This window comes from Cyprinus carpio, chromosome B6 (assembly GCF_018340385.1).
Source record: "Cyprinus carpio isolate SPL01 chromosome B6, ASM1834038v1, whole genome shotgun sequence".
Classification (NCBI taxonomy): Eukaryota; Metazoa; Chordata; class Actinopteri; order Cypriniformes; family Cyprinidae; genus Cyprinus; species Cyprinus carpio.
Genome location: NC_056602.1, coordinates 26,527,495 through 26,548,555, shown reverse-complemented (window position 1 = coordinate 26,548,555; position 21,061 = coordinate 26,527,495). Strand labels below are relative to the sequence as shown.

Sequence of the window (21,061 nt, the reverse complement as noted above, 5' to 3'; positions counted from 1 at the left end):
TCTAATCAGCATAAACGACTACAAGCCCCATTACTGTGCTCATTTGAATAGCATACTTCCATTTTACACTTACTATATCTGCAATATATGTACATTTTCTGTGCATGTTGCAGTACACAACTGGATTGAAATAACCATATTTATTTAGGGAATGTCTTCATGATTCCACTTGCTGAATTGCAATTTTTTTTAGGTACACTACCATTCAAATCTTTGGGGTCGGTAACATTTTTTAAATGTTTTTGAAAGAAGCCTCAGAGGCTGCATTTATTTAATAAAAAATATTGTCAAAATAGTAATATATGTGATCCTGGACCACAAAACCAGTCTTAAGTCGCTGGTGTATATTTTTAGCAATAGCCAAAAAAACATTGCATGGGTCAAAATTATAGATTTTTCTTTTATGCCAAAAATCATTAGGATATTAAGTAAAGATGTTCCATGAAGATATTTTTAAAAATTTCCTACTGTAAATATATCAAAACTTTATTTTTGATTAGTAATATGCATTGCTAAGAATTCTTTTGGACAACTTCAAAGGCAATTTTCTCAGTATTTAGATTTTTTTGCACACTCAGATTCCAGATTTTCAAATAGTTGTATCTCACCCAAATATTGTCCGATCCTAATAAACCATACATCAATGGAAAGCTTATTTATTCAGCTTTCAGATGATGTATAAATCTCAATTTCAAAAAATTGACACTTAAGACTGGTTTTGTGGTCCAGGGTCACATATGTGAAATAATACAGTTTAAAACAACCGTTTTCTATTTGATTCTATTTAAAACGAGTTTTTAGCATCATTACTCCAGTCTTCAGTGTCACATGATCCTCCAGAAACCATTTTAATATGCTGATTTGTTCAAGAAAAAGTTCTTATTATCAATGATTCAGCACTGGAAACAATTGTTGCATAAAATTTTTGTGAGAACAGTGATATTTTTTATTTTTTTGTCAGGATTCTTTGATGAATAGATGATGAAAGAACAGTGTAATTGGAATAGAAATGTTTTCAAACAATTTAAATGTCTTTACTGACAATTCTGATCAGTTTAATGCATCCTTGCTGACCAATAGTATTCCTTTAAAAAACAAACAATCTTACTGACCCCAAACCTTTGCACAGTAGTGTAAATACACTAATATTCCATTCTCAATATAGAGACTTGCTCAGTTCAGGTTGTCATGTTGAAAAAGCATTTCCTTATGTCTTTAAATGACCTTCACATGCATTAAGGAGCTTGTTCATGAGCAATATGACCAAAAGCACAGATTCGGTGAATGATAAATGCTTAGTGTGCTCAATACTAGATCCTCTGTGCTTACAAGACAATAGTTTACACAACTGAAGACATGAAAGCAATATACTACTTTCTTTTAACCTTGTACCTTTACATCACACCATAACCAACATCTTACAGTTAATAAATGACAGAAATGTTTACTATAATTTAGCAATGTATCAAAGAAACATTACAACTAGTTCATTGCACTTCAAAAAGCACTTAAGTTAGCGCAGCACGTGAACCCATCACACTTTATACACCACCAAATATTCAAAGTACAGTATATAGTAAAGTTCAAACAATCTTTAGACTTTCACTGCCATAGTAAATATGTGTAAAGAATATTTAACATGTGAAATAAATTATAGTTATGTGACAATATTCTCTCTCTGATATAATGTGCTCTCATTAACCATTAGGTTTAGTGTAACAGTGAAAAAACTTGGTGTTTTCATTTATCAAGATTCAAGCCTATAACATTTATATATTTAAAAAAAAAAAAAAATCATAATCTCCTTTATTCTAGTTATCCCAAATGCTCAGTCACATGTTTCAAGAAATGCACTTTTCCCTAGCTTTATATTAGTTACCAGTTTCACTGAAGGAACAACTGACCCCCGGGCCATCCAAGATGTAGATGAGTTGGTTTCTTCATCAGAGCATATTTGGAGAAATGTAGCATTTCAGGACTTGATCACCAGTGGATCCTCTGCAGTGAATGGGTGCCGTCAGAATGAGAGTCCAAACAGCTGATAAAAACATCACAATAATCCACACCACTCCAGTCCATCTGTTAATATCTTGTGAAATGGAAAGCTACATGTTCGTAAGAAATAAATACATCGTTAAGGCATTTTAAATCATAACTTCTGGCCAAAACACAAGTTCAAAATCCATAAAAATGCTTCCTCCAGTAAAAAAGTCCCTCCCATGTTATCCTCTCACACCAAAATCCAAATACTTGTTTAGAACTGTTTGTCTTGTAAACGGTGCTTGATCTGTGCATATTCCTCTCCTGATTCACACAAGATGACTTTTTAAAGCAATATTATTAATAGAGAACTCGTATTTAAGCCAGAAACAACAGTATAAAGTTAAAAAAGGCTTAATAATGCATTTGTTTCTTACAAACATGCAGCTTGTGGATTACTTTCATTACTTGTGGATTATTGTTTTTATCCGCTGTTTGAACTGTCATTCTGACGGCACCCATTCACTGCAGAGGATCCATTCTGTTCTTAAAATTTGTTCTGACAAAGAAACAAGCTTATCTTAATCTCAGATGGCCTGAGGGTGAGTACATTTCTATTTTTTTTTTTTTTTTTTTGTAAAATGCCATTATAAAGCTGTTCTACACAGAGTAATATACTGGGTATGTATTTTGGATACCCCTGGAAATCTAACATTGCAGGATAATCTTTACTACATCTAAGACTTGAAAATAAATCTGCTGTTATTAGGCTTCTGCTTAGTTTTGATTACAATCTTGCGTTCGAACAGTGCAGTTACTACATCAGCAAAAAAAAACAAACCAGGCTTCATCTGGGATCAAGTAAACATGAATTCTGCTTATGTGCTATAACAATAGCTTTGATTTAAAAGGGGTGATGGGCATATTCTTAAAGCAAACAGTAGCATATTTCTGCTGTGTCATTGAGAAGACAACAACTTTGTAACCTGAACATTGATATGGAAATATATATTTCTCTACTGGAATCTAACGCATATTGCACCATCACAGTAAAACTTCACATTTTTGTTAATTGTTAGCACAAATCTACTAAATTACCATATTGATAGATGTTGTAAAATAGATATCTTGTTTAAAACGTTAAGCATTCATATGTCTATTCCCTTGGTTGCGGTACATTCTCTTCTACTCCAAGAACGTGGGTTGACGACAACGAGTAAGTGTGTGACACATACAAAACACGAACAGTATACAAATACAAACAAGCCTAAATGTGTTCACGGTGAACATTTGTAACATCTTAAGGCATATTGCATCCTTGGATAATAATAGCTTGTATATATTCCACTCAGAGTGTCTTTAGTGATGTTATAGATTATACAGACATTTATTTCAAGTTTTGTAGAGTAGCTGATGGCGGTTTGTTCTGCAGCATGTTGAGTTATTATGACGCTTCACCATTGTGCTTTCATTCCTTTAACAGTCTTTTGAGGTTTTAGCATCTCTTTTTGCACCGTCACATTGTGTTTTTGGGTGTTTGCCTACGCCTTGGTTAATATGAAGACAGTGCTTGCAAGGCAGCATGAACAGGTTACTGTATATGAAAACGTCACGTTTTACTCCAGAATTGAAAGGAAAAAATAAGAATGCATATTTTGGTACAAAGAAAATTAAACTTATTTTAGGAGTGTGAAAACTTTGCATTGTGACACAAAACTGTTTAGTCATCACTCATCAAAGCCTGGAAGCCAGGAAGGCTGATTAGTCATGGTAAGTCTTTATAAGAATTGTTGCCTTTCCATGTTTTCTAAACCAAAGACCATTGCTGCTATGATGTTAGCATTTTAAAAATATATCATTATTTTTCACATTACAGTTATGCATAATTTTTCGTAGTAAAATGAAGAGGGACTGACCTTGACAGGTTTCTTCTTTGAGTTCAAAATTTGTTTTGATAATAATTTCAGCCTTAACTGCCAGTTTATTTTATTTATTAATTGTTTTTAATAAACATACTTTTTAAGAAATTACTTCAATTTAAGATTAAAGTGTGAAAATCTAACTGACAGATTGACTGGCAAATTGCAATTAGTTTTTTTTCCTCTTCTTGTGTTTATTTGCATACAGAATCATGATTGGTATTTTTTCTGTTTAGCCTTATGTTGCCATGTCCACCTATTATACGCAATTTGGCATTGTTTTTTTTTATCCCCTAGAGTTGCTTAGAAATATGGACAGTCATAGGTTGCCATTTTTTAGGCTTATTTTTTGATGATTATACCGAATGATGAGTAAAAACAGCTTTTTTCCTAATAAGGAAATACAAAATTTATATAAAACGATATAATTAAAATACATTCGCCAACTGAAATAATTAATTTAGTCTTTATGTAATCTGTTTTTTTATTGTTTTTTTCTATTGTTCAATTCAATTATAAATTCATTATTATTATATTTTATTACTTTTATTTATTTATTTATTTTATTTTTAAGCAAGTTATCAACCGCTTGTTTTTAGACCAAGTTGCGTTTTGAGATCTAGCAACACAGCAGACAAAAATAATAAAAAATAAATAAAAGGCAACAGCAACCATGGCTCTGATGAGGTGTTTCATTCACAGATTATCAAAGCCAAAAAATGAAACTTATCCAACAACCTTTATTTACGCTGCCTTGAGAGCACTGTTTCCTTTTGCGACTGCAAATCTTCAGGTTTTTCAATGTGATTCTGTTGTGCTACGTGTTTAGCGTTCCAGAAGGAACCTGATTACCGTTCGCAGCGTCAGCGATGGCGTTCGGTTCACATTCCACAAGCGTCTCCCTCCCATCACCCTCAGCTAACTGCCTCATCCTCATATTAATGGATCCGTACGATTTCATGGGTCTTCTAGCAAAAGTCCTCCGGCGATACAGTTCCCCTTTGCATATAGACACCATTAATAAAACAGACAGAAGCATTCCTCCCAGAGTGAGCAAACCAAGTCCCGCAATAATACATTTGTCGAGGTGAGAACCGAGTTGTGCGTAGTACATCTCCAGTTTCTCCATCTGCCGTGCTGTTACTTGGTCTGGGTTGACTTTAGCCTCTCTTGGGATCGTGTAGGCGATTACCACTAATATGATGCCGCTTACAAGGAAAATGAGCGCAAAAATGAACCCGTAGTCCACCGAATGGCCGTTATACTCAAGCTCCGGTTCGTCTTCGGAGCGCGGTGATGCCACTTCTCTCTGAATAGGCAGCGGATTCAACTGAGAGTCGATGGACGTGAATTCAGGTCCAGATGTTCTGGAGGTAACACGGATCCTCGTTCCCTGATCCTCATCCTCGAACGACGCGTTTTCGATGCCGGCTGTGGGCTGCGGTCCTGAGGAGGACTGAGGAGGTTCTCTCCTGCTCCCATCCCCCAGTTCACGTAGCTCCACGGCGTTCAGAGACTCCATCGACACTCAACGCTTGCACTCATGTTGAATCAAATGCCTCCTGTTTCACCTTAAAAAACATAATATTACATTTTGAACCATGAAAGCATCCCAAAACTCTTTCAGATCCAGAGTCCATTCCAACAGACAGCACTTTTTTTATCTCAAAACTGAGGTAGGGCTATACACAGTGGACAAAAGAACTGCACTACCATAAAACTGCTAAATGTGGTTTCAGTACAAATCACCTTACACACTGTGTCCAAAACAAAGTCAGATTATCTTCAGATCATGTCTGACAAAAGTTACCAAATTGGTATTTTTAACATCAAAACCAAATGCCTGTGTAACAACAACAGAAGTAGTCGTTCACATTCCTTATGGATTGACGTTGAATTTGTAGCCTGTTTCTCTTAAAAAAAAAAAACATGTCATAGTTGGTAGGTGTGGCACTGTGATAAAATAAAACCAAAAAGTTACAGGTTAGATTCTGCAGAGGCCAACCCAAGAGCGATCAGCATACATTAGCATACATTGTGCCCTTGAGCGAGAAATACAAGCCCAAGTAGCTCCAGGGGATTGTCTCTGCAATAAGTACTTGGCAAGGACATTTTAATGATCTTACAACTATTTTATGAGTGTTTACATTAAATGATTAAAATGTCCCATTAGCAGCAAACTGATCTAAGCTGGTCTTTAATGGTATTGATCTAGTGGTTTCATTAATGTATTAAATAATAACACTGAGTTTAATCAACATCCAGTCACTGCAAACTATTTTAAACACATATACCACAATAATTCTTAACATTTTTTTGCTAAGGCGGGTAACTAAATTGATCTCCTATAAGGTTACATTTATATACAAACTACTGGAGATCCAAAAGTAATGTATCATAAAAGATTTCTATATCAGTCTTCATGCCACACACATTTTAACAATGCCATGCCATGAATCAAAGGATAAATAATTGTTAAAGCAGTATTTGTTTCTTTGTTCAGAATAATGGTTTTGCAGATTCTCTGTCCCGTCTCACCTGAACACAGGGTTGACAAAGAAAAGGATTTCTGACATAGCTCTTGGTTTAAGCGGTTGTTTTCGCGACATGTTTGTAACGAATGCTGATAAAAGAGACAATAACACACAAAGAGCGGTCTGAAGGATGTAACGTTACAGAGACATTTTTCCTCCCCTACGATGATTTACCAGAGAGTGGCCCGTTTACCTGACTTCACCCAACGCGTAAAATCATATTTCTCAAAAGCGATAATAACTGGGAGACGTATATGCTATTATTTATCCATGCAAGCTCACATTAGCGCGCGTTTATAGTTTCAGATATGACCTTGTAACACCTCAAGCGTTTAATGTTTTACTCTGAATATTCAACAACCAGCGTAACTAAAATACACATGTGGCGCGCCATCGAGCTTTTATTGACTCGCACCGGCTCGCGTTAGTGTTTATCGGTTCGTTAATGTTAATGATAAGAGCGCGAGCTTACCTTCAGACGCGATCGCTCCACAGATATCATAGTAACGCTGGGATGCTGCTGACAGGAAGATCTCGAGGGGAGATTTAGCCATGCGCGATAGAAACACTATCACTTCAGAATTAAACGCAAATGCAACAAAATATATGATTAATATGTGAAATATGGGTTCGTTATGAAGTGCACATTTAGTATGCACTAGATCAGCTTCAGAGAACTGTATGCTGGCTTCTCTGTCGGGATGTGGGTGTAGGTTATATTTAATTAAATATTATAAATTTGAATGCTGAAATTGATTGATTTGACATGCTGTTAGGGCTTATGGAAGACTTTGTGTTTTTGCTCTGTTTGTTATGGTTTTCAATATATATATAATTATGTATTCATAAATGAGAATTATTAGAATCTACTGAAATCTAGTGCTGGAATTTAAACATGAACTGTGATTTAAATTAAATTAAATTAAATTAAAGACTGCTGTTTGTTCATGCATCTTTCAAAAAATAACATTTGCACTGCTTTTTTCCCCTTCTATATTGATGTTACTAAGATTATTATTATTATTAATTTTTTTTTTTTTTTTGCAACAGAGATCAGTTCTATAATCTGCTATCCGGGTAGATACATTATGATATTTCATTTGTATATCTTTTTTTTTAAATACAAAAACAAGCATTACATTTCTTAAAGCTTTTCTTATTAGTTCCCATCGGTTTAAATGGTGTGGGAAGCACAAATTGATGCTTTATAAGCAGTTAAAACCAGGTGGTGGACCAAGGGCATCAATTTGTGGGCATATGTCAGCAAAACTCAGAAAGTAGTATGCATTATTACCAAAGATACACTTTTTTTCTTTCAATAGGCCTATTGCAACTAGGCTACATTAATGACAAACAACCTTTATTTAGTTTTTATTTAGTAAATGGTGGACAAGACTGGTACAATAAAGTACCATTTTATTTTTGGACATGGAGCCACATTAAAATAGCAATTATATTTTACACATAAATGGAATTGGAAAACCATGTAAATAATACGGTACAGGCATTCAAACCATGCAACCTGATATTAGTACCTTGATACCAGTACAATACTTTGGTAAAAGTCCATGCATGAAATAAATGTAAGACTTAAACTTAATCTTTGATCATTTGCATCTTTCAGAGAGAAACAGTAAGCTATATAATTTTTAATCAGGCATCTGTGGGACACCAGCAGTCCGTTGGGTCCTAAGAGTTCCACAAATCTACGCAATCGCTTAAAGAACTCAATGGCGACGGTTTATATGCGAGATCGGGATTGGATTTAAAGAATGGCAGGTCTGAACATGATCATTTCAGTCTTTTTAAGCTTTAAATCTTGCCTATTTGAGACTGCCACGATCATACATTTTCACACATGTGTTCGGAAGGTTTATTTTCGTGCTAACACCTAGCCACATGCTAACGCATGCTAGATGTCCGGTTAGCCGAGACGCTAACATCACAATGTTTTATTGTTTATATCTCTTTTGTATTAATGACACAATTTAAAAACACCAGCTGAAATATAGAATGCCCATAATTAAGTATAAAGTCAAACTAACTGCTAGATTTCAATCTCTTTTGTTGGTCAATCGTGTAAACAATATAAATAATGTCAGTCTAAATAGGGAAATTAAGCATACATTTAAAATGTTCAGAGGCGTGCGAAGTATTTAAAAAAAAAAATCAAACCACTTGTTCCACTATCAGATCACTTAATTCTGTCTATTAAATCCTCCTCTTATAACACATTCATTGAATTGAGTGTTTAACTAGTCAAACATAACTTAAATAATGGTGCTGTCATGTTTTGTAGACAGAAGTTAGACTTGTCATGTAGACCTCAAGGCAAGCAACTAAAAATAGCACAATTTCTTAAAATACACACATGCTTTGACCTCGGCTCCTTGTAAGGTGTTGTAAGACGAGCTAGGAGCTGTGCGTATTAAATGGTTTTCTCTTTCTCTCTCCTTTTCCAAAGGCCTCGCCTGGAATTTGGACACCGCGTCTAATCCCTCACAGATACACAAGGGATTTGTGTTTGTGTAGCGTCACGTCGGATATCTGAGCTCATAACACACAGAGACCATGTACTGCCTCCAGTGGTTACTCCCGGTCCTCCTGATCCCCAAACCCTTAAATCCGGCCCTGTGGTTCAACCACTCCATGTTCATGGGCTTCTACCTGCTCAGCTTCCTGTTGGAGAGGAAGCCGTGCACCATTTGTGCCTTAGTCTTCCTGGCGGCGTTGTTTCTCATCTGCTACAGCTGCTGGGGAAACTGCTTTCTGTACCACTGCCACGATTCTTCACTGCCGGACTCCGCACATGACCCCAGAATTGTAGGCACCTAGGGTTTCCGCACGGACACATCCGGACTGGGAATGCTGGGAAGTTTTGGTTCTTTATACCCACGTTGACAACCGCTCTCCGCTGTAACCCGTAACAAACCCTGACTTGAATCTCCTCGCAGACGTGTCTGAAGCTTGCATGGGTTCCATTTTCGTTGTGTTCGGTGCACATTGTTTCATTTCTGGATGCTGAATTTTTCCAAAGGGGTAGATGATAGTGTGTGTGCGTGTTTGTATGTTGCGATTTCGGGTTTCTGTTCATGTGTCAATAATCAGTATGAGTCCAAGTGTTAAGCGGATTGACGCCAGATGAATTTTGTCACGCAACTTGAGCTGGAGGCGTGCTTCTGCACTGCTGAGTTAGCTCAAATGCTGTCTCCACTTTTAATTCAATAAAGTTTCTAATGATCAACATCGAGCAGCTGTGTGTGTACATGTGAAATATCATCTTTTGTTTGACAGTGTGATGCTATAAACAACCTCAGAACAGCTGTGCGCATCAATCATGTTTTTTTGCCCACTGTTTTTTCCAAGCAGGTCCGTTCTGTGGAAGATAAACATGCATTTTTGGGGGGAATTGGTGGTTAAGCAAATACAACATCCCATAGTGTTTTTTCACTAGACAGACCGGCTTGCTAGGCAAATGTTTTGTTCATCATGTTCTTTTACAGATGTATTTAAAGTCATATCACCAGGTTTGCCAAGTTGAAAAACTTCTGACGAATTGAAATATATAGTTTGTTTTCAGAGTTTAATTATTTTTGTCAAACACGGTTAAAAAAAAGTGAAATTTACAGTTAAAAAAAATTTAGTTTATTGAATGTTTATGATTATTCACTCTAAATTATAAAATTACATTTTTTACTTCAACAGTATTTTAAACAAAATAAAGGAACTTACCGTTAACCAATTTACAGTCTAACGTTAAAATTTAGTGTTTTTTTTTTTTTTTTTTTTTTTTTTTTTTTTTACAGTGTATATTAAACTATTCTGTTCTTGCCATGAAATCCTTTGGTGCTCACATGGCTTTAAAAAAAAATGAAAATGTTTAAAAATATTCAGGAACTAAAATAAATCTAAATAAATTCTTGATAAAGTGTTTTTAGAATTATATTCACTTGTAAAATATTATTGTAAAATATTGCAAGGCTCCTGGTGCAGTATGATGGAAAACTGGACATGCAATGGATTGCATGGGAATATGGACAAGAATTTGGTAATATTTTACAGTAAGGTCCCATTATTAATGCATGAGCTATATGTTTGTTACATTATTTAGTAAACTTTGTTAATTTTAGTTAATAGAAATACATCTGTTCATTGTTACCTCAGGTCAATTGAATAATATTAACACATATAACTTTAAATGCATTAGTAAGTCTTGAATAAACATTGATTGATATATGCTTTAGAGGTACTTTTCATCGTTAGTTCCTGTTAACTATAGTTAATGTTAACAAATGAAAGTTTACTGTAACGTGTTCCAGATCTTTTTTTTTTTTTTTTTTTTTAAACAATCCAAATTGTAGGATCTAGATGTTTAGAGCTCTGAGTTAATGAATCATTTAATTTTGGGTTGCTTTAATGCTTTTAATGAACAAGACAGAGTTCTCTTATTTACATTTATTGTCAATATATTTCATGTTTACTCATTTTGATACATAAGAAATAGAGAAGACAGTTTATTCATAAATATTTCATTTACAATTATGTAAAAGAAAATATAAAATAATTAAACGGCATATTAAATACTTGGCAATATGTGTACACACAGATAAAACGTGTTTTATCAAAACCTCACAGTCTCTCAGCACCATCCAATCAGGTAACAGCTTGAGTTTATGGTCTTCCTATAAGATTGTGATTTCTGTTTCCAGGTTCTTGTAAGCCTCGTCCTGTAGCTCATAGATCTGGTCCATACGCTGGAATGCCATGTGACCTTTCTTGCCTAAGAAAGAACAATGTAAATCAGCTGTACTACTTTAATTACTTAAAAAAAAGTTACATTTTGATAGTATGAATACAAGCCACACCCAAATACAATGCTTATGATATTTATTCAGATTATAATAGACTATTCCAATATTTTTACTGAGAAATAAGCACTGTAGTCTTTGCTATTTCTGAAAATTGAATTTGTTCTAGATTATGAGATGGTCTACTCTGCAATGTCTTCATACAAAGACACCATCATTGACTGACTGCAGCAAGGTAGCTACCTTTGGAATCAAACACAGCCTATATAGGGACAAAAGCTGCAGTTGTAGTAGTTACAGCTTCAGGGTCACGTACCGAAGGAAAGTACGGTCTCCCGTGCGGCGTTCCTCAGGTCTTCATCTGTAGACCGCCACAGTTCAGCCACCTGCTCTGCGCTCTCCGAGCCCTGAGGAACCACAAAACCTCTCTATCACAACCCATCATCTCAAATCATCAACACAGAAATATAAAACACAAAATTATTTGATCTAGATCTGTTGAACAAATATACACTACCGTTCGAAAGTTTACAGTTGGTAAGACTTTTATCTGTTTTTGAAAGAACTTAGCTCTCTTAGCTCACCATTTCTTTGATCCAAAAATATAGTAAAATGTAATATTGTGAAATATTATTACAATTTAAAATAACTTTTTCTATTTGAAAATGTAATTTATTCCTGTGATCAAAGGTGAATTTTCAGCATCATTACTCCAGTCTTCAGTGTCACATGATCTTTTAGAAATCATTTTAATATGCTGATTTGCTGCTTAAGAAACACTTTAATTATTATCAATATTGAAAACATTTTCAGGATTCTTTGATGAATAGAAAGTTCAAAGGAATAGCATTTATTTAAAAAAGAAATATTTTCTAAGATTACAGGATTATGTCTTCACTGTCACATTTGATTGCATCATACATATCAACAGCAGTAAAAGGTGAATATAAATGAACAGTTTCTTGATGGTTTACCTTAAGACATTTCAGAGCCAGACAGGCCACATGCCGCACATGTGTGTTGCTGTTTCTCAGCAGATCTGTGTAGTGAACCACTGCCTATAAAACACCCACACAACTACATCACACACACTTAGGCCTCACTTAGAGATGCTCAGCTGTGATTACATTAGCCAACAAGAAGAAAAACCTTTCACAAAATGAAGTTAGCTGGTGTTTAAATGGGAATTAAATCAAAAAGTCTTGGTTAGCAAAATTCTTTAAAATATTTTCTTTTGATTAAAGGAAAGTTATAAACTGACTCATCTTCAGAGTTTGTTTCTTAATCAGATTTAGAGAAATGTTGCATTCCATCACTTGCTCACCAGTGGATCCTCTGCAGTGAATGGGTGCCGTCAGAATGAGAGTCCAAACAGCTGATAAAAACATCACAGTAATCCTCAAGTAATCCACACCCATCCACTCAATCAATTGACATCAGTTAACGTCTTTTGAAGCCAAAAGCTGCGTGTTTGTAAGAAACAAATTTACCATTAACACATTTAACAAATACAGTTCAAAACAAATATGTGGGTTGAATTTGATATGAGAAGACAACGGGGGATGGAATTTTTCACCAGAGGAAGCATTATTATGGATTATGGACTCATATTTTTGCCAGAAGAAATGATTTACCATTAAAAATGTCTTAATGATGGATTTGTTTCTTACAAAGACACAACTTTTTAACTGATGGACTGGAGTGGTTTGGATTACTTGAGGATTACTGTGATGTTTTTATCAGCTGTTTGGACTCTCATTCTGAGGGCACCCATTCACTGCAGAGGATCCATTGCTGAGCAAATTTCTCCAAACTCGTTCTGAAGAAGAAACAAACTCGTCAGTGTTTACTCAAAGTCAATTTTCAGCAAACTTCCATTTTCGGGTGAACCATTCCTTTAAATGATAACAAAATTTTGGTTGGAGTATCCCTTTAATTGTTCAATATGAAAAGCATTTCTGTTTAACAGCAAGTTTCTACCTTTGCCCTGAAGGATTTGGACCGTGAGGCCCTGCTGAGGCAGGACGCGGCCGCTGAAGCCACCTTGTGATTGGCGTCGGTCTGTAGCTTGGCCAGGAGCTGGAGGGTGCGTCCCGTCGGCTGCAGCTCGGAGATGCGCTTGCCTTTCAGCTTTTTCAGAGCTCGCCTCCTCTTGGGACTCTCCAGACTGGCTATCAGATACACTGCAGCAAACCGATCCGAGGGAGAAACACAGAGGGAAGTCTCTTAATGACATCTGTTGGGAAGAATCCTTGAGGGTGATTGATTGATGCTGAAAGCAGTAAACTTACAGTGAACCGATAAGGACAAAAGCATCTGTATTTACTGTATTTCAGACTACTGTATTCTCTGACATTTCTATTATTTACAAAAGCTTTTTGCTCTATTTTATCTTCTTTAGAGAGGAGAGAGATGTGCTCCCCAAAGTCAATGATACTCCATCTGTTGAGGTAGACTAACAGCTGAAACACAGTCACTCGGTCTGTGGTGCACTGAGTCACAGACGCCATCATACAGCTGCACTGCACCTGATGCAGCAACTGACTGAAAACTGCAGGACAAAAGAAAACACTCCTCAGGAATCAGAAGGAGAAGACAAACATTTGCCAATCTGTAGATTATTTCAGTAGTGTGAGAATAAAATTCTAAAAGAACAATAAAATAGAAAAGATAACACAAGATATATTTTATACAAACTGTATGATTATTTCTGTGAGAAAAAGAATTCTCTAAATAAAATAGATTTATTCGTTATAAATCATTGGATTTTAGTTTAATTAAAGGGTTAGTTCACCAAAAAAAAATCTGTCATTAATTACTCAGCCTCATGTTGTTCCATCTCCAACACAAATTAAGATATTTTTGAAGTTTTTGGAACAACATGAGGGTGAGTAATTAATGACAGAATTTTCATTTTCCTTTCCACTATCCCTTTAAGTTCTGAAGGAACACTGAATATAATAGTAATAATAATCATAATAATAATACAGTAAAATATAATACATTTATTTTATACAAAATATGATTAGATATTTATTTACTAAATTTTGCTTTTTAGGAATTAAATATTAATTTCTAAAGAAAGGATAGAATAGACATTTATTTCATACAAAGCTTACTAGACTATTTCAAAGGCAATTATTATTTTAAACAGAAAGCAATTCTAAGTAACAATGAACAAAATAGAAATAGCTTTAAAATATAATAAACATTGTATAATTAAAAAATATAATAATATAGTAAAATATAAAATGAAATGCAATTATTTTATATAATATAAAATAATATTAGACATTTATTTACAAATTAATGGGTTTGAAAATTAAAAAAACGTCTACAGGACAAACAGAATAGACATTTATTATATTACACAAAGATTATTAGGTTATTTCAAAGACAATCAAATATTATTTGTGATTCACCAATGAATGAAATAGAAATATCTTTCAGAAAAATAATAATATAATATAATATAATAATATAATATAATATAATATAATATAATATAATATAATATAATATAATATAAATAATAATAATAATAATATAATATCTATATGTAATAATAATAAAATGTTAGATATTTATTTACAAGTTGATGGATTGATGGAGTTGTTTGAAAGAAATTAAATTCTAAAAGGCAAACAGAATAGACATTTATTTTATTATACAAATGCTTATTAAATTATTTAAAAGACAATAAATTACTATTTCATAGAGAAATTAATTCTGAACATATTGTTTAGTATAGAAATTTATTGTGTAAATGATATAATTGAATATTTGTGTAGTTTGTGAATGAATTTATAAGTATTTGAGTAGTTTGTTAAAGAATTTTTTAGAATGTATTATTTTACTTTATTCTATTCCATTCTGCCTCGAGTACATCATTTCAGTAGTCTGTGGATTCAGTTCTTAGGGAGCATTAGAACAGAACAGAGCGTCCCACCTGCATCAGCCTGCCCTGGCTGTTTGGCTTTGACTTTGTGGATGTAATGTTTGCGCAGTGTCCTGAGAAACCCATCCATGGAGCAGCAGAAAGGCGAGTCACTCTCGCAGCACTCCTTCCAAAATGCTTCAATCCCCTTAGGAGCTCTGGCCAACACTGACACACATCCACACACATGACTTATGCATCTAGAGCGCTTCACACTGACACGGGAAAGAGCCTGTGACCGCCGACAGTATAAAGTAACAGTCACAGCACATAATTGCATATTCTAGTGTTACCCTTAAATGGCATGGGAAAGAAGATCTGTTATAATCAATCATAAACTCTGTCATCTTGGAAAAGGAAAAGGAAATCTACAAATCTACTCTTATGTTATACTTACATTCTGACACTGAGATCTCCTCTATCATCCTCTGTGACAGAGTGGCGATTTTTTCCAGCATATCAACTTGCCGGGAGAGCTCCTCCATCACGTCTTTGTGCACAAGATCGGAGTCAGAACACTTCAGAGCCTGAAAGGAGACAGTATGTAAAGTAACAATATATGTTGCTAACTGTCTGATGGTTTGGTTAGACTGATTTCTCACCCCCAGCAGCACTGTGCAGACACTGAGGTGGGTTTCAAGAGCTTGATCCAGACTGTAGACCCCTGTGCTGAGTGAGGGCTTTACTGCAGCGTCTCCTCTCTGTCTGACCTCTCCTTCACCCGTGTCTTCTGAAGTTGGAGAGGTTTTATCCTGAGATAACAGACCCATGCTTTTCAGGGTGTTCTCGTTAAAGGAACCAATCCTGTGGAGAAAAAAATAAATAAATAAAATATATTTATTCTGAATATTACGTATATATACATACTGTGTGTGTGTGTGTATATATATATATATATATATATATATATATATATATATATATATATATATATATATATATATATATATAAACATTTTTTTACCTGAATTGATATTTGCATTTAATTAATTTATCACAATAAAGAATACTATAAATATGTTAATATTTATATATGTCAATATATTTTTTTATCCATGTTAAACATTTATATGAAAAAAGTTGTGCAATATAATATCCATGCAAAGGCAATTAAACATCATGTATTGTTTGAATATCAGATTGCTAAACACATTAAATATATAATGGAGCAGTAACTGACCTTGTCCTGACAAATAAATGAGAGCGTGTACATTTCATGCATTACTCCATTTCATCCACAAGATGGCACTTTAAGCCATCATTTAACATGTTAGTGCAGCAACTTGCCTTTTGTTGCATAGAGAGACGTGACTTTGCATGAATTCAACAGCCCAAACGATCAGATCAAAGCTAAATACAAACATCTTTCTTTTTCACTGTTTTTTTTTTTTTATTTTTATTTATTATTATTAAACCTCATAAAAACATGTAAAAATTTAGATTTTTCTGACATTTCTTTGAGGTATTCACACCAGCAAAAAATGAGTTGGCTTACCCAGTGTACCCGAGTCTGATGCTGCCCATATTTGATATTTCATCTTCATTACAATCTGCAGAGAGGAAGTCGAAACTGCCCAGCACTTCCTCTTCCTCTACTGCTAGTGTCTGAGATGAGGACATCTGTGGAGGGTCGAGGTCTCTAACATCAGGAAATATGAAAATGAAGATCAAAGCCAATGAAACAACAGCAAACAAACATTTATCAACAATGCATAGAGAAAACCAGATGCAAACATGTTCAAGTCAATTTTACACAAAACACATATATATATATATATATATATATATATATATATACATACATATACAGTATTAAACATGTTCAAGTCAATTTTACACAATAATCCAGGTTTTTAGTATATTTTTTATTGCTACTCTGGCAAACAAGTTACCAGTAGGTGCAGAAGATTCTCAGAAAACAAACAAGACTCAGCATCATGATGTGCAAGCTCTTAAGGCTGTGCAATTGTGCAATTATGGAAAGGGGTGTGTTCAAAAAAATAGCAGTGTCTGCCGTTGACTGTACAAACTCAAACTATTTTGTACAAACATTTTTGTTTCTAGGATTTCAATCCCGTGAATCACTATTTACAAATGCTTCACATCTGTGTGGCATGGAGTCACCAACTTGTGGCACCTCTCAGCTGTTATTCCACTCCATGATTCTTTTAACAACATTCCACAATTGATTTACATTTCTTGGTTTTGCTTCAAAACAGCATTTTTGACATCACCCCACAAGTTCTCGATTGGATTAAGGTCCGGGGACTGGGCTGGCCACTCCTAACATTAATTTTGTTGGTTTGGAACCACGAGTTTACTAGTGTGTTTGGGGTCATGTCTTGTTGAAACAACCGTTTCAAGGGCATGTCCTCTTCGGCATAGGGCAACATGACCTCTTCAAGTATGTTTGACATATGCAAACTGATCCATGATCCCTGGTATGCGATAAATATGCCCAACACCATAGTAGGAGAAACATGCCCATTCATGATGCTTGCACCACCATGCTTCACTGTCTTCACTGTGTACTGTGGCTTGAATTCAGAGTTTTGGGGGTCGTCTCACAAACTGTCTGTGGCCCTTGGACCCAAAAAGAACAATTTTACTCTCATCATCAGTCCACAAAATGTTCCTCCATTTTCTTTAGGCCAGTTGATGTGTTCTTTGGCAAATTGTAACCTCTTCTGCACATGCCTTTTTTTAACAGAGGGACTTTGCGGGGGATTCTTGAAAATAGATTAGCTTCACACAGACGTCTTCTAACTGTTACAGTACTTACAGGTAACTCCAAACTGTCTTTGATCATCCTGGAGCTGATCATTGGCTGAGCCTTTGCCATTCTGGTTATTCTTCGATCCATTTTGATGGTTGTCTTCTGTTTTCTTTCACGACTCTCTGGTTTTGCTCTCCATTTTAAGCATTGGAGATCATTTTAGCTGAACAGCCTATCATTTTTTGCACCTCTTTATAGGTTTTCCCTCTCTCCAATCAACTTTTAATTCAAAGTATGCTGTTCTTCTGAACAATGTCTTGAACAACCCAGCTTTCAATGCATGTCAAACAAGTGCTGGCTTCATCCTTAAATAGGGGCCACCTGATTCACACCTGTTTTTTTTCACACCCTCAGTGATTGAATGCCACACTGCTAGTTTTTTTTGAACACACCCCTTTCCACTAATTGCCCAATTGCACAGCCTTAAGAGCGTGCATATCATGAATGCTGGGTCTTGTTTGTTTTCTGAGAATCTACTGCACCTACTGGTAACTTGTTTACCATGTAGCAATAAAAAAATACTAAAAAACCCTGCTATATATTTGAACAATACTGTATATATATATCTATAGATATATATATATATATATATATATCTATCTGATATATTAGAAATACTATTATAATATTTCTATATATTTAATATCTATTAAATATTAAATATAGAAATATTTCTTATTATTGTTGTCAGAACAATCATTTAAAAATATATCACCTGTCCTAAAATATGCCTCATCATTCAAGCCTTTAACAAATTGTTTCTTTATTTTTGATTCTGGGGTGAAAAACATCTCAGACATGTTCTTGAACCTTTTCAAACAGTGATCGTTCATTTCTTTTATGCGTCCATTTCTAGATCTTTTTAATGAGTCTACCAGTCTGATGCATCCATCCACCCATCTCACCTTCAAGACCTCGTTCAGCTGGCGTATCTGCAGATCTAGCTTCTTCAATGTCTCAGCGTTGCTCATTTCCTCCAGCTCTGTATCCAGCTCGTCTAGCAGTGAACTGACTCTCTTAGCCACGGCTCTCTTCTGTGCTCTGCCCACGTTCCTGTCCTTCACCAGGAGTCTGTCTTCAATTCCCTGCTTGAACAAGGTCTCCTCTTCAGGGGCCTCATCCGGGGCCGACGTCTTTTGTGCATCTCCTTCACCTGTGCTGGGGGTCGCCTCTCCATTTTGCTTGAGGATGTCAGGGGTGCTGTAGCGGTGGAAGAGGAATATGGAGTCTCTCTTGCTGCCTGCAGGACTGGGGGAAGCTGTGTCAGTCTCTGATGGCCAGTCCACACTCTCCTCAGCCTAGGGTTATGAATGGAAAGAAATTATATAAGCCTGCAATTTGAAGTCATTTATGAGTACTTTTGCAATTCTATATTTTTGAAAAATGTAAAATAATGTTTTCTGTTAAATTATGGTTTCTTATATATCTTATATATAATATAAAATATAATATATTAATATACTACCATTTCACTCAAAATAAATACATAATAAAAAATACATAATTACTTAATTTTATTATGAAAGTGGATTCTGCTTTCACTAATAAAAACATAAAATAATATACTAAAATGATATTATTTATTATTATGCATTTTCATTTTTATATTTAAAATGTTTATATTTAAAAGAAACCCCACAGCAGTTAAACTCTTAAATGATGGTTTTATCAAATCTAAAAATTTATATACAAATTATATATAAATAAAAATGTGTAATAATTATTTTTCTTTCTTTTCTTTTTTTTTTAATAAAAGTGGTCATTGCTTTTAATAATAAAAATATTCAAATTTCTTGTATGTATGTGTATATATATATATATATATATATATATATATATATATATATATAATATTGCATATATTTCAAATTTATTATCATTATTAGAGTATAGTTTAAATATTTTTATATTTAAAACAAAATTATATAAAAAAATCCCACATAAAGGACAAAAGATTATTGATTTTTAAGTATATTAAAATATAATTATATTTAAATAAAAAGCAAATAAATGCAAAAAAAATTATAATCATTTTTTTCTATTTTTACCGTAAAATTAGCTACTTCTTTTAATAATTAAGAAACAAACTAAAATTACATTATTATTATTATTTATTTTAAATGTTTATATTCTTTACATTTAAAATATTTATATTAAATCCCACTTAATATAAAACTGTGTATGTGTGTGTGTGTGTGTGTATATGTATATATATATATATATAGTTTCATACGTCTTCTGTGGGCGTCTTCAGTAGATCATCATCCTGTAATTTAGCGTCTAGATCAGGTTGGTGTTTGGTTGGTGGGACACTTGTCTTCTCATAGGCAGGAGGACTGAGTGCCTGGGTGGAGTCAGCCAGGTAGCTGAGTAAAGACACGCCCCTCGATTCACGTGAGCCAATGGAGAAAGAGCTATCCGCATCCTGTATCTGACGCATCATAGACTACAGCATAAAAGGACAGATGACATCATGCAATGACATTTCAGCTCCTCAGGTAAAAGACAACAGAACAATGAGGTGAAGTGGTTCATTTCTTTTTGCCTAACGACACAAGACCCTCAAAAACCTTGACAACCATCATGCACAAATCTTGTTTGGGTTTGTGTGCAACCATTTCAAATCTGCATCTCATGAGGATGTCAGAACAATTTTTCTCAGTCATTTTTTTTTTGTCACAGTCTGTGTCGGCTTCTATCCAAGATCTCACTGGGGTCACATCATACAATCTGTCACGTAACAATCCTAAAGCACAGATAAAATCTCACAGCACACACCCTGCTTCACTTACAGTTGTCTCTTCACATTAAACCAGAATCGGAGAATGTATTCTAGCATCAGAAATTACACACTTCACCTTTAAACCGCTGTGAGCGGTCATGCTGGGAGTGTGTGTGGATGTGGGTCACAAACTCACTAGAAAGTATTTCTCAGTGAAACTGGGTGTGTTGGGAGGTGTCCAGTTATATACGGATCCCTTTCTGCTGTGGATGGACTGGCGGCTGGCGGACGCTGTGAGAGGCCTCACCTCACAGCTATCAAATGGACTGAGGAAAGAAAACGTGAGGGAACAAGAAACTGAGAAGAAAAATAGACTCTATAATGC

General features: G+C 34.7%; 3 protein-coding genes across 3 annotated transcripts in view; 1 reads left to right on the top strand and 2 right to left on the bottom strand.

The window, feature by feature from the left end:
* Nucleotides 1-778: 778 nt before the first annotated feature.
* On the bottom strand, nt 779-7,418 carry LOC109052710 (transmembrane protein 74B-like). Its single transcript, XM_019070130.2, has 2 exons — nt 6,906-7,418; nt 779-5,470 (listed from the first exon to the last, which is right to left on the bottom strand). Exon 2 carries the CDS (start codon nt 5,419-5,421, stop codon nt 4,717-4,719), a length of 705 nt encoding a protein of 234 aa, XP_018925675.1. The 5' UTR covers nt 5,422-5,470; nt 6,906-7,418; the 3' UTR covers nt 779-4,716.
* A 1,479-nt stretch (nt 7,419-8,897) lies between these two features.
* On the top strand, nt 8,898-9,683 carry LOC109052712 (bladder cancer-associated protein-like). The gene has a single exon (XM_019070131.2). It carries the CDS (start codon nt 9,005-9,007, stop codon nt 9,266-9,268), a length of 264 nt encoding a protein of 87 aa, XP_018925676.1. The 5' UTR covers nt 8,898-9,004; the 3' UTR covers nt 9,269-9,683.
* A 1,145-nt stretch (nt 9,684-10,828) lies between these two features.
* Nucleotides 10,829-21,061, bottom strand: part of ripor3 (RIPOR family member 3) — a 39,708-nt gene continuing 29,475 nt past the window's right edge. The window contains exons 13-24 of the mRNA XM_042726534.1: nt 20,873-21,002; nt 20,188-20,400; nt 18,857-19,252; nt 16,674-16,816; nt 15,781-15,982; nt 15,576-15,705; nt 15,191-15,346; nt 13,634-13,792; nt 13,222-13,424; nt 12,216-12,299; nt 11,558-11,648; nt 10,829-11,213 (exon numbers count right to left, since the gene is read on the bottom strand). Of these exons, the coding sequence (XP_042582468.1) occupies nt 11,116-11,213; nt 11,558-11,648; nt 12,216-12,299; nt 13,222-13,424; nt 13,634-13,792; nt 15,191-15,346; nt 15,576-15,705; nt 15,781-15,982; nt 16,674-16,816; nt 18,857-19,252; nt 20,188-20,400; nt 20,873-21,002 (2,005 nt within the window). The 3' untranslated portion in view covers nt 10,829-11,115. The remainder of the gene's footprint in view (nt 11,214-11,557; nt 11,649-12,215; nt 12,300-13,221; nt 13,425-13,633; nt 13,793-15,190; nt 15,347-15,575; nt 15,706-15,780; nt 15,983-16,673; nt 16,817-18,856; nt 19,253-20,187; nt 20,401-20,872; nt 21,003-21,061) is intronic.